This window comes from Argopecten irradians, chromosome 14 (genome assembly GCF_041381155.1).
Source record: "Argopecten irradians isolate NY chromosome 14, Ai_NY, whole genome shotgun sequence".
NCBI lineage: Eukaryota > Metazoa > Mollusca > Bivalvia > Pectinida > Pectinidae > Argopecten > Argopecten irradians.
In genome coordinates, this window is record NC_091147.1 from 23,309,478 (window position 1) to 23,321,711 (window position 12,234).

Here is a 12,234-nt window from a genome sequence, read left to right on the forward strand (position 1 = left end):
TAGGATGATTACAGTATATATGACTAAGAAGCCGAGGTTCAGGATCATATCCACAGTGTTTATAATGATTGGCTCGGTACCACCAAAAGACTAACAATCTGGTACCACACAACTGCGGTTGCCATGGATGTCATTGGGTTCAGTGCGGCCTCAGGACTGATGTACAACGATGAACACCGACATTTTGTCCAATGTAAACATTGAATCTCTTGTTGGCCATTATCCAAATATGTTTTTGCACAGTGCAGAGGAATTCGGTGTCCAAGTCCCATCCCTCCCCGAGTACAAATTGCTGCAAACTAGTACACCAGAAGTATGTTTACGCAACATAAACAACAACCTCGTTCAGGGTGGCACCAACATTGCAAACTTTAAAAACAAGATTACGAATCCCATGCATGTTTTTCTGGAATAATATACCTCAACTGAAAACTGCAGTGGAGTATAATCTGTGTTTTTGTAGGAGTATTTTACATGCAGGGTGTGTTGTATCAAATGCGGTGATAGATGTCTATCAAAATGTAGGCATATCAACAACTGCTGTGTGTTATATATAAACATTCCAGAATTTTCTTAAATTCCAAAGAATTTGACATTTATTGCAGCTAATGTGGCTTTGGAAAAGAACTAAGGAAGAATAAATACTGACACTGATTTACACTAAAATAACATTACATCCCTATTTTCCCTCTGTAGCTTAAATTTTTTAATGATCTCTTGAAATTTGCTTTTTTTTGGGGGGGGGGAGGGGGACGGAATTCCGTTACACCCCCACCCCCTCCCTGGAATGGTGATCAATGAAGACCAAGACCAAGCTTTCTTTGCCCAAAATTTGTGTGTCTTTCCATAATATTATACCTGGATCACCATGCATATCATGAATCCCTACCCCATCCTTTAACAACGAAGGGTGTGGGGTCGAAGTGTCAAACCTACGAAGTTCATAATAAATTTGGCAGATTTTAGAAGTTAAATTTTGTTAAAAAAATCTTAATTAAACAGTTAAATCTCCATCACCATCCTTAATTTTATTGCCAACTGCAACTTCAAAAGTCAACATTTTTTATTGAAGGCGGTCAGTGCATATGGTTTACAGTGTACCACAGAATATTATGGTTAAAAAAAATTCACATTTTTATGCGCTAGGACCATGAATTTGATGGTCAAATTTACAAATTTAAAAGGCATAGATTTCTTCTTGTTTTTTTTAAACCAAAGTTTTGACAAAACGAGATAAAGTAACCCTTTAAAGTTCATGCAATGAATCCCTATAACAGCAGTGAGATAGATTTTAATTGATTTTTTTACAATCAAATGTCTTTTTGTAAGGTGTCCATCATCTTGTCCATAAAAGTCTTTTTCTATTATTAACTTAAATTATTTCATATTTTGACCATATTTTATAATATTCTTAGCACACCCTCTCTCACACCAACTGTTAATAATACAATGTTATATTTTGACAGTTAAACTGTCAAAATGAGTATGTTCTATAAAGTTTAACTGATAATCAGCCATGCATGTTAATTAATACTTACCGATGATGAGAAACTTGATAATGACACGAATAACAAACTTAACAACAGCCTGAAAACACAAGAGATACTCAATGTTTCTAAAAATATAAATAATCAAACTGAAAATAAAGAAAAATGAAAATAAAGGTGGAAGTGTTGAATTCATATGTTTTATTTTCAAAATATGAAAATTAAATTCAAAGCACATGGCCAAAAGATTTTAAAAGAGACTTGTAGAATCAGCAAAACTCAACGCCATTGCTAGGGAGTATGCACTTTTCTGATACAGACTATAGTCCAGCCTCCGTACATTGTATAGCAAGAATAAAGAGACAAGTTTACATTCGCTAAAAAGTTGATCAAATTCAACAACAAAATTACAAAATTGAATAAATACACAGGTAAATGCATGCTTTTGACTTACCATGAATTCATGGCTCTGGATTAATGAGCACACTTGGAAAGCACGATGGTACAGATGACTAGCTGATGAAAACGACGAACTGCTCTGTTCCCGTCTCTCGTCTGATCTTTGTGACTTGGAAAATAACTTTTCTAAATGTCTCGGACGCCGGAAAACCGGCCGTTGTCCTATTCGCTGAGTTCACAACTCAGCTGAAGTCCACTCCGATCACCTTCAACAATTTTTTGAAATTTTAAACACCATCAGAGGCAAGTTGTTTGAAGAGAAACAACAAAAACCCCGTTTCGGTGTAACTGCTCGACTCCGAGACTTACTTCTGAATTCCGTTATGGATAGAAGGGGCGGGGCTTAGCGCGTGCTTATGGCTGTAAAGTAACACCAAGAGAAAATGCACGAGATATCTCGCTAAGTTACGCGGCAACTTTACAGAATACTGTTTGTTTAACAATAATCTTACTGAACAAAAGTGTATATATATTAAAGCTAAATAGCCGTCTGGTCAAATACTTTACTATACTACACAAACAAGATTACTTAAAATAGCTTAGCGTGTAGTCATCGCTTCTGGAAGTTTCAGAGCCGATAAAGAATATAATCCATAGATAAATTGATAAAACTAATTACTCCTTAAGTAGTTACCTCATAGCTGAAGTCGTGACTCGGGGAAACTTTCCGGATGTGATGTTAATTGTAGAAAGAGTTTGGGAATGTAAAGTCACTTTTCTTTGGTGAAATATTATAACGTTTTTGTTTCGGATGCCGGAGATGGTGGATAGAAATTTGCATTGATTGACAGGGACGTCAGCTGAGGACTACCCCCTTCGGACTAAGGACCGCTCGGCGAATCCGCACTACAATCAAGTGCCAAAATTTAATCTCATATGGCAGGATTTCTTACGCTCAAAAAGTGATTTTACTACATCGAAATACTTTTTAGTGATTATATTCATTCTTTAAGCCGTTTGTATGTATTTTTGGCGTGAAATTCGTAAGGCCAGAAATTTGCGCTGTGCAACAAGTTTCAGTGGCTGAGCAAGTAGCGCGTGTGTGGATGTTCATACGCGAGTTAGTAGTTTCTTAGGAAAAGATGGTGGCTAACTGAAGACAACAAAGTTTAGACGTGTCGAAAAAGGAGTCTAACTCTCGGTGCTGTTGTGTAAATAACTTCCCAGCATCGTCAGTACTCCAGCGTCTTCATCTGACCAAGTTTTCCTGATGAAATTATGAAATTAAGGAATTTTATATTCGTTCTTCTGATCGTTGCTACCGTTTCTTTGGATTTAGTCTTCGGAGCAGTAAGTATAGCTTGTTTCATAATTGTATGTCTGTAGCGCAATAGCAATCGGCCGTTCGCTGAAATAACGCTTTCGGGAACTTTCATGAGGTTTTTGTTGTACCCCTTCCATAACGGAAAACTTTTCCACATTGGATGGTATCGATTATGTTTCGTTAATCGGTTTCTATGAGATTTATTCTTTATTGACAAATTTGGCGAGATTTGTCAGGAAAAGTTATTTTAATGAGAAGCGTTCAGGATTGAAATATGTAGAAACACCAATTTAGAACAGGTTACTTTCTTATAGCACCTTGTTATTACATTATACATTTGAAACCTTTTTTAGGCGGTCAGACTGAACTTTGACCTCTTCATCCCAGGTGTCAAAATGACACCCACGTGAGGTTACAGTACACAGACTGACATGCCCCAGGGGTCTTTCCTATATCCTGTCTCCAGCTGTGTTAGGATGGAAGGGAAGGGTGGACACGGGGGAGGGGGAGGAGTTGCATAAGTATGATAGTTGAAATTGGGAATTATTACAAAAGGGGGAGTGGGAACTAATTGTATTTCTGATGACGTTGTATTAATTAATGAAAAAAATGTTTGTTGACATGTTTCATAGCTTAAATGTTCAAGTCTTGAGATTAAAGAAACATGATCAATAAATATTTGAAAAGGTGTAAATTGCAAGTGTTTAGTAACATTAGTGAGCTTTAATTTTGACTAAGGAAGATTAAAGAAGAATGGGGCAGGGAAGGGAGGGGTTGTTATTTCTGATGACACCTGTATGTTACCTGTGATAGCCTAAAGGTTGGTAAATCTGAGTGCTTATCTAATTAGGAAGGTCATGGTTTATGTTGATCAGTGGGTCATGTACAGAAGATTAGGATTCTTTATAAAATTAAACTAATTTATTATTAATTATGTTTAGTACTGTAAATTGTTAATGTTAAATTATTAATTTGTTTTATAATTAAATTTTGCTTGTAACAGAGATTAAGAAAAATCTCTATTTGAAACAAATGCTTTACACTTAGATTTTAATTGTAATTTATCCATTACATAAAAATCTATTCGAATTAATCCTTATATACATAATTTGTATAATAACAAAATTATTAATATGGTGTATTTTGAATTTGAAAAAAAAATCTAGTTGCCTATGAATTTCTTGACAAAAACTTTTGTGTACAATCACAAACATCCAAGGAACATAATGTAGTCTGATCCTTTAAAATTATGAATAATTACAAATTCAACTGAAGTAAATTAAAATAAATTGTACATTTCAAATTAATCAATTAGAATGATGCTAAAATTATTGCATTCAAATATTATATATTAAGAATAATGTCACTTCCTTAATTCTTGCTAATATTTATGAATAAGAATAATAGAGAAAAAAAAGATTTTTTTTTCGAGAAAAAAAAAATTTTTCCTCAAAGATTTTTTTTCTCATAGATATGATGAAATGGCCATGGTTTTTCTCCTTAAATGTTTAAAAGAAATATAATTTAATTAATTAAAATCATTTTTTTTAAAGAATCAAACATCTATCTGTTTTCAAAGGTTGCTTCAAATAGGGCTTTTACTAATAACTACTTCAGATAGGTTTAAATTAGCAATGTAGGCTAATAATTAGCCCATTACTAATTAAAACCTATCTGAGGTAGCTTATATGTAAAGTAAACATTTCTGAAAATAAAGGGACACAACTCAATCATATACTGCAGTATTTACACAGTTGCAGACTGACTTTGTTTATATACATGTAGTTTATTTGTATCTGTCTGTTTTGTCAGTAATGTATGGCTGTAACTTATGTTTATGTTATGTTTATGGTTTAATATGTCATGCAAACAATGGTTTTACATTGAAATACCTCAAGATAAGTCGGGCAAATACACCTTAAGTTATCCAAGTCATGAGTGTGCAGCAAAATAAAATTCTACTTTTTAAACATATCCTCTTTAGGATACCTCATATATATGAAGTACTGGTTGTGAGTAAGTCAGTAGTTTTCACCCCTGAAGACACATTTAGACTTGAAAAATAAAGGACTGGAATAGTCCATTAAAAAATTTCAGGGGTGAATGAGTTAATTTCACCACCATAGCATTTCTGAAAAAAAAAATTTGCAAAATTTGATTTTTGCTTCAACACAAATATGTATAAAACTGAACAGTATTTGACCCAATAAGCGCCCAGTGTGCTAAATTTAAAAAAAAACAAATGCAGCAGTGCCTCTACTATTAACATGACCAAATTAGAACTGACCTATTACAAAAGCCATAAATCAATTATGCAAAAGAAATCAAAGGAAGAAACAGGTCTGGTGCATCATCTTCAACTTTTTTTACTTGAAAATCGGACATATATACATACACCAGGTATATATATATTGTATTCAATTTTAAGAAAATGAAATTGAGCCCTCAAAATTATGGGCGGGGGAGCTGTTTATGCTTACCTCTGCACATGAAACTTGAGATTATTTGGGTAAAGCATAAAATTATAGTCAAAAGGAAATTCTTTTTTCAAGGGGGTCACTGAGATGCTGTTGCAACATTAAAATTATTTTTTAATAGATACTCTTAAATGATACAACATTTGGTTCAATAAGCATCCCCATCCCTATACATAAGTCTAATAAGGAGAATCCTATCTGTTATTCTACATCAGGTTTTAGGGATAAAATCAGTTTCTGATGTTGATTAAAACCTATTATATAAAGTATATGATTGAGTTGTCCCCCTTTATGTCCATGTTTGTTGTTTGTCTTCTTATGGGGCCAAATGACTGCATATAACATTTTGTATTGTATACACTATATTTTCTTCGACATTGAATAGGTACACATGCATTTATGAGCATGAAGCATGGCTTACTGACACTGCCCGGTGATCAGTCAATTTGCTGTTGTCAACCCATCTTGTATTATTTTTATTAGAACTCTCTATGTTTGAATTACAGGCTTGTGTAGGCTGTGCTCCACCATGTACTTGTGTGGGACAGAAAGGATTTAAGGTAAATGAAGACTTCTCAGTTTCATATACATGTATTGATAATAGATAATTACTTAGCAAAGGATTATGTTGCCTACCAAAAGTAGGTCACTTTTTTTTAATAGTTCTTTCTTCATTACTACTGGAATATTGATGCTAGAACTACACATTTTTTACAGGAGATAATTCCACTAAAATGATGTGTGTCTTATGTTGACCTTCATCTACAAAAAAATCATCGGCTGGGCTCAATCAAACACTATAATGATATCATTGGAACTTCATAAATCACTAATAAGTAAATTGGAGTATTATATTGCATCAGAAGTGTAACGTTTCTTTTAATCTTATTCTTACAGCAAATTATCTGCCCTTAGTCGATGATCAAACTTCTATGTGTACATACGTACAGGTTAAATGTAATGCTCATATTCATAATTGTGTCATATTTTTGTATGTGTCTGAAAATTAAGATTTCCCTTTGTTGTAAGGACAATTTTCTTTTACTGTAAGCAGTAGTTTGTTGCAATTCTCCAGGGATGTTATTTAAAAAATTGAAAGTATGGAAAGAAGACATTATTGCTATATTACGAGAAAAAAAAAAAACCACAATAATAATTAAAATTTAACATTTCTGTTGTAAGTAAAATAGAAGATCATCATGAAAATAATGACTTTGATATATTTCAGGGAGATGCTGGCCTGCGGGGCGTTAGGGGGCCCCCTGGTATGCCAGGATTTCTGGGACCTGAAGGACCTATTGGCCCCAAGGGTAATAAGGGTGACGAGGGGCTTGTAGGAGCTGTTGGACCCAAGGGCACCAGAGTAAGTATAATGGTCGTATGAAAATTTTGAGCTTCCAACAAGTATTTTGAGAAGACTGGTTCTCTTTCCTAAGGGAGGTAACTGAGGTGAGAACCAGTCTAGTATTCCAAGCCTAAATGTGAAGAGAGCTACCACAAGCTCATGATCATGAGTCATTTGAAACAGGGAAAGGTTTTGTTGAAAGATTAATTTAGCTCATTGGACCATCACTTACACCACAGCTAATATAGACAGGCTTGTATAACAGAGACTTTCTGTATAGAAAAGTTGTATATAGTTAATTTATATACAGCTCAATTTGTTACACCATTTTGATACTCCAACTGAATGTTGAAATTTTTTTGGATAGACAGAGTTTTTGAGTCTAGCTAAATTACCCGATTAAGAGGCTTTGCAAGGGCAAGATACCTATGTAGTTTTCATTGAGTTAACCTCTTTGTCAAAAAAAATGAAAATTTGTCTAGTATTTGCATGAATTAGCTATACATCTCATTTGGCCAATTTTATTTGTAGTAAATTTTGTTATTTTTGGATGGATATTCTATCCAATATACAATGAATTTGTAGGTGGTCCAGTTCAAAGAAAATATGATTAAAAGAAATGGAATATACAAAGGACTTTACTTCACTTGCTACCCAAATTAAGATTATTTCAATATAGAATTTAATTAAAAATCTTGACTAAATTTTCTCATCATTAATACATATATTATTCTTTGTAAATGTACAGGGTCAGGAGGGACTTGCTGGATTCCATGGAAACCCTGGTGCCCCAGTAAGTATCCACAGTCATAGCGTGGATTTTCTATTTTCCAGAAAATTTCTGACTCTAATATTTTCAAAGGGAAGCCATAACTTAACAAAATTGTATTTGCTCATTTTATACACAAAATTAACTCCCTTGTTTTGAACTCTTTTTAACTAAACCACTAGCCACTTCTTTTTTGCATTAAAGATAAAGTTTGCCTACTATAAAATGGATTGACAACTTGAGTTACATTATTTTGAATTTCCTTTTTAAAATTAAAAACTAAACCATAAAGGCAATTTTGCACTGTATTACAGCACAGGGACTTGGCATGGATTTCCAACCAACAGTAGTTATATACTATAATATATACATGGATATAAATACTGTTGGTTAGAAATTTGTGCCAGGTCCCTATGTATTACAGATAAAGTTTGTATTGACAACTTGTTGACGTTTTAACGATATGATGGAATCTCTTTGTAGGGTTTGAAAGGACTAGAAGGCCCTGTTGGACCAGTTGGATATCCGGGATGTAATGGTACTAAGGTAAGCATATTAAGAAAAACAAACAATAAAAAAACAATAGAGAATTATCATTTATGTCAGCATGAGCATTCAAGTTTATACGGGAACATATTATTCACTGTTTAGCATTAGGACTAAAGAACAGATATGATCTTTGTCAGAACTCTACTAATACCGTTAGTTATCTTTAATCATCATAGAGTTATGTTCATTTAAGGATATTCAAATAACATTTCTTTTAGTTTTTTTCCAAGGAATTGTGAGAATTGCATGTTAAAACTGGTAAAAATTGTATTATATCTCCTGTATATTTCTCAACCTTTCAAGAATCGGAAATAAATGTAGCCATCATATAATAAACTTTTTGATTCAATTTTACTTATCTAGCCAAAGTGTCCTTTAGAAACTTTCCTAAATAGAGAAGTGTTTAATTATTATATACTTCATTATTAACAATGATACAGCACATTATATGTTATTGATGCTTGTTCATATGGATTTCTAGAAACAATTTAAGACATTAATCATAGCTGGTACCAACATGATGAGTTATTAGTCGATTATAAATGTCACTTATTTATCTTTTTTAATTCTGTATTCATAACCTGTTTATATATTTGTGTGTGTTTCCACTCCACAGGGAGAGGCTGGTAAGCCTGGCCGACCAGGACAGCCAGGAAACCAAGGACGACGAGGTCCTGATGGATTTCAGGGAGGCAAGGTCAGTCAAGGTCATTGGTTGTTTTGTAGGTCAATCAAGGTCATTAATTGTTTTGTAGGTCAGTCAAGGTCATTGGTTGTTTTGTAAGTCAGTCAAGTTCTTTGGTTGATTATAGGTCAGTCAAGGTCATTAGTTGTTTTGTAGATCAATCAAGGTCATTGGTTGTTTGTAGATCAATCAAGGTCATTGGTTGTTTTGTAGATCAATCAAGATCATTGGTTGTTTTGTAGGTCAATTAAGATCATTGGTTGTTTTGTAGGTCAGTCAAGGTCATTGGTTGTTTTGTAGGTCAGACAAGTACATTGGTTGTTTTGTAGGTCAGTCAAGGTCATTAGTTGTTTTGTAGGTCAGTCAAGGTCATTGGTTGTTTTGTAGGTCAGTCAAGATCATTGGTTGTTTTGTAGGTCAGTCAAGGTCATTGGTTGTTTTGTAGGTCAGGCAAGTACATTGGTTGTTTTGTAGGTCAGTCAAGGTCATTGGTTGTTTTGTAGGTCAGTCAAGATCATTGGTTATTTTGTAGGTCAATCAAGGTCATTGGTTGTTTTGTAGGTCAGGCAAGTACATTGGTTGTTTTGTAGGTCAGTCAAGGTCATTGGTTGTTTTGTAGGTCAGCCAAGATCATTGATGATTTTGTAGGTCAGCTGAAGGTCATTTGTACAATATTAATCATAGTGTTATATAGTAGTACATGTGATGTTCAAAATAATAGTCACAAAACATAATTAGACCAATGGCAAAGAGCAAACAACATTTTGTTGTCTCGAACAATGTCAAATGTTATTTAGTTGACAATACTAGTAACAAGTACATTTCGATTGTTCTGAATTTGTTAACTATTGTGGTGTAAGTCTTCCTCTCAACATACTCTATATTTACCATCATGAATTCCACATTTGATACTGATCATGTATATTTTGACATTGGTTGACAAAATGTCAAGACTGATGATGTAATTATACTGTAATGAAAATGTTATCATATTTGTTTTGTCTAACAGTTATCTAACTTATTGATGCTGCCAAAGTAATACAAGTGTAGTGTAACTGGACTGGGTCGATCACAGTTAGTTCAGTTAGAATAGCATTTGGCTAGTGTTCAGAGGTCCCATGTTCGAATCCAAGTTCGGCCGCTACATTTTTTCCTCTCTTGGCCACTACATTTTCTCCTCTCCTGGCCACTTCATTTTCTCCTCTTCTGTTACACAAGAGAACTTATGAGAACCGACAATATCGTACCTGACAATGACAATGTGTTGTTTATGTAGGGTGAGCCTGGTGATGGACAAACGCGTATACCAGGACCAAAGGGAGATCCTGGAGAACCGGGTCCACGCGGACAAGATGTAAGTCGTATACCAAATCACTTCTCTACAACATGTAAAAGGGAAAAGACACAAGTTTTAAGATTAGGAAACAATCTACTATCAATGCTCTACCTGAATACATGTATGTAATTCAAAAATAGTTCACTCCCCTCTAAATTTTCATAATGAACTATTTCAACATTAGAATAAGAAGATGGCAATACTATCTACAGGGTTGAAAGGGATATTTATTCGTGTCAATATGACTTTACAATAATAGAGAGAGAAAAATCAGAACATTATGTTTAAGATTAGAAAACAACCTACTATCAATACTTACCTGAATATGTAATTCAAAAATGGTTCATACGTAATTTTAATTTACTAACTCCATCCTTAAATTTCATAATGAACTGTTCCATCCTTAAAATAGAAAGAGTTCAATATTGTCTTTGAGGGTGAAAGAGATACATGTATTCATTTTCACAAATTTTGGGCCTCTTGGCTATCCTCATATTGATTATATTATGTTATTTCTTCCTTTGGAGAAAATGTTTGGACATTTATTTGTTTGTAAATCAGTCATTTATTAAAAGAATATAGACGTATATGCTAAACTCAGTGCTAATGCAACAATGTATTTGTTTGCCTTTTTATTGGTTTCATATAGCACTGAAAGAGGAAAAAAATTAACAAAAATGAAAAAAAGTAATGGAAAATACTGGTTATATTTTAAGTTAACATTATGAAAATAGCTAAATTCTAATATAATTCCTAATGTGACTGCATGTAATATGTAATATCTATAATTTCTTTGAAAGACTGAGTAGGAGTGATTTATGTGTCATTGTTTCCTTCTGGACAGGGCCAGCCTGGATACCGTGGCTTACCTGGTGACCGTGGCTATGAGGGTAACCCTGGGTTACAGGTAATAAACAACATTCAGTCCTTCTCGATTTTTACAAACTGTCAAAAATGGCATAAGTATCAAAATGAATGCATTATCATTTTTTATGGAATAGTTAAGTATTAAACCTGAATAGAGCACAGAAATTGGCATATACCCTTGGGATTCATCTGATCCATGTCAAACTGCACATAATAAACCGAAATACTATGAACATCAAGAAGGAAATTTGTGAATTTCTGATAATAAATTAAAATGCATAGCAATTGATCACATAAAGCTTTAATGTTTAAAGCAAAGACCTTGAAAATCATTAAAGGTTATAAATCATTAAAGTTTGTGAACAAAGAGGGAATTTTGTGTCCAAACATTTTAAGCCGCAAGATTTTGAAAATTTTCTATAACTCAGATAAAAGTTATTTACTTCTGGGTATATTTTGACTGTATCGTACAGTCATCTTCAGCCGAATGTGTCACTGAGAAGAACTCTCAGAGACTTCTGGGAAATTTGAAATCTAATACAGTTCCAGAGAAACAGAACAACTTCTATTATAGTTGTATTTTAAGCCAGTTGTTTGCACTCTGTTGATATCGGCATAAGGGCTCGTGAGCAAGAACTTTAACATCTGAGGAAAAATTTCACAGTTTCACACGTAATAATCCTATAGAAATGGAAAGCAACAAAGTAAATACTTTATCCTCGACCACCTCTGAATTTCATGTGATATTTTTTATTGCAGGGAACACCCGGCTTTGATGGCATTCCTGGTTCCAAGGGAGACATGGGCGAAGCCAGGCGTGGACTTAAAGGAGAAGAAGTAAGTCTTAGGAGACACTTTAAAAGAAAATTTAAAAATGGATTTAGGCTTTACGCATTTGATTATTTACTGACTCAAGGTCAAGTGAGATAGTTAAAAGTTCGCTTCTTGTGTTGTCTTGATGTCATGGTGATTTTATTAGCTCTATAGGATGGACAC

At 33.8% G+C, this 12,234-nt stretch overlaps 2 protein-coding genes across 2 annotated transcripts in view; one reads left to right on the top strand and one right to left on the bottom strand.

Annotated features, from left to right (window-relative positions):
• The window catches only part of LOC138308324 (collagen alpha-2(IV) chain-like), a 61,449-nt gene extending 58,730 nt beyond the window's left edge, over positions 1–2,719 (bottom strand). Inside the window, exons 1-3 of the mRNA XM_069249317.1 lie at positions 2,581–2,719; positions 1,942–2,152; positions 1,539–1,587 (exon numbers count right to left, since the gene is read on the bottom strand). Of these exons, the coding sequence (XP_069105418.1) occupies positions 1,539–1,587; positions 1,942–1,952 (60 nt within the window). The 5' untranslated portion in view covers positions 1,953–2,152; positions 2,581–2,719. The remainder of the gene's footprint in view (positions 1–1,538; positions 1,588–1,941; positions 2,153–2,580) is intronic.
• Positions 2,697–12,234, top strand: part of LOC138308325 (collagen alpha-1(IV) chain-like) — a 34,084-nt gene continuing 24,546 nt past the window's right edge. Inside the window, exons 1-9 of the mRNA XM_069249318.1 lie at positions 2,697–3,236; positions 6,194–6,247; positions 6,916–7,050; positions 7,781–7,825; positions 8,285–8,347; positions 8,967–9,047; positions 10,312–10,389; positions 11,216–11,278; positions 11,998–12,075. Of these exons, the coding sequence (XP_069105419.1) occupies positions 3,165–3,236; positions 6,194–6,247; positions 6,916–7,050; positions 7,781–7,825; positions 8,285–8,347; positions 8,967–9,047; positions 10,312–10,389; positions 11,216–11,278; positions 11,998–12,075 (669 nt within the window). The 5' untranslated portion in view covers positions 2,697–3,164. The remainder of the gene's footprint in view (positions 3,237–6,193; positions 6,248–6,915; positions 7,051–7,780; positions 7,826–8,284; positions 8,348–8,966; positions 9,048–10,311; positions 10,390–11,215; positions 11,279–11,997; positions 12,076–12,234) is intronic.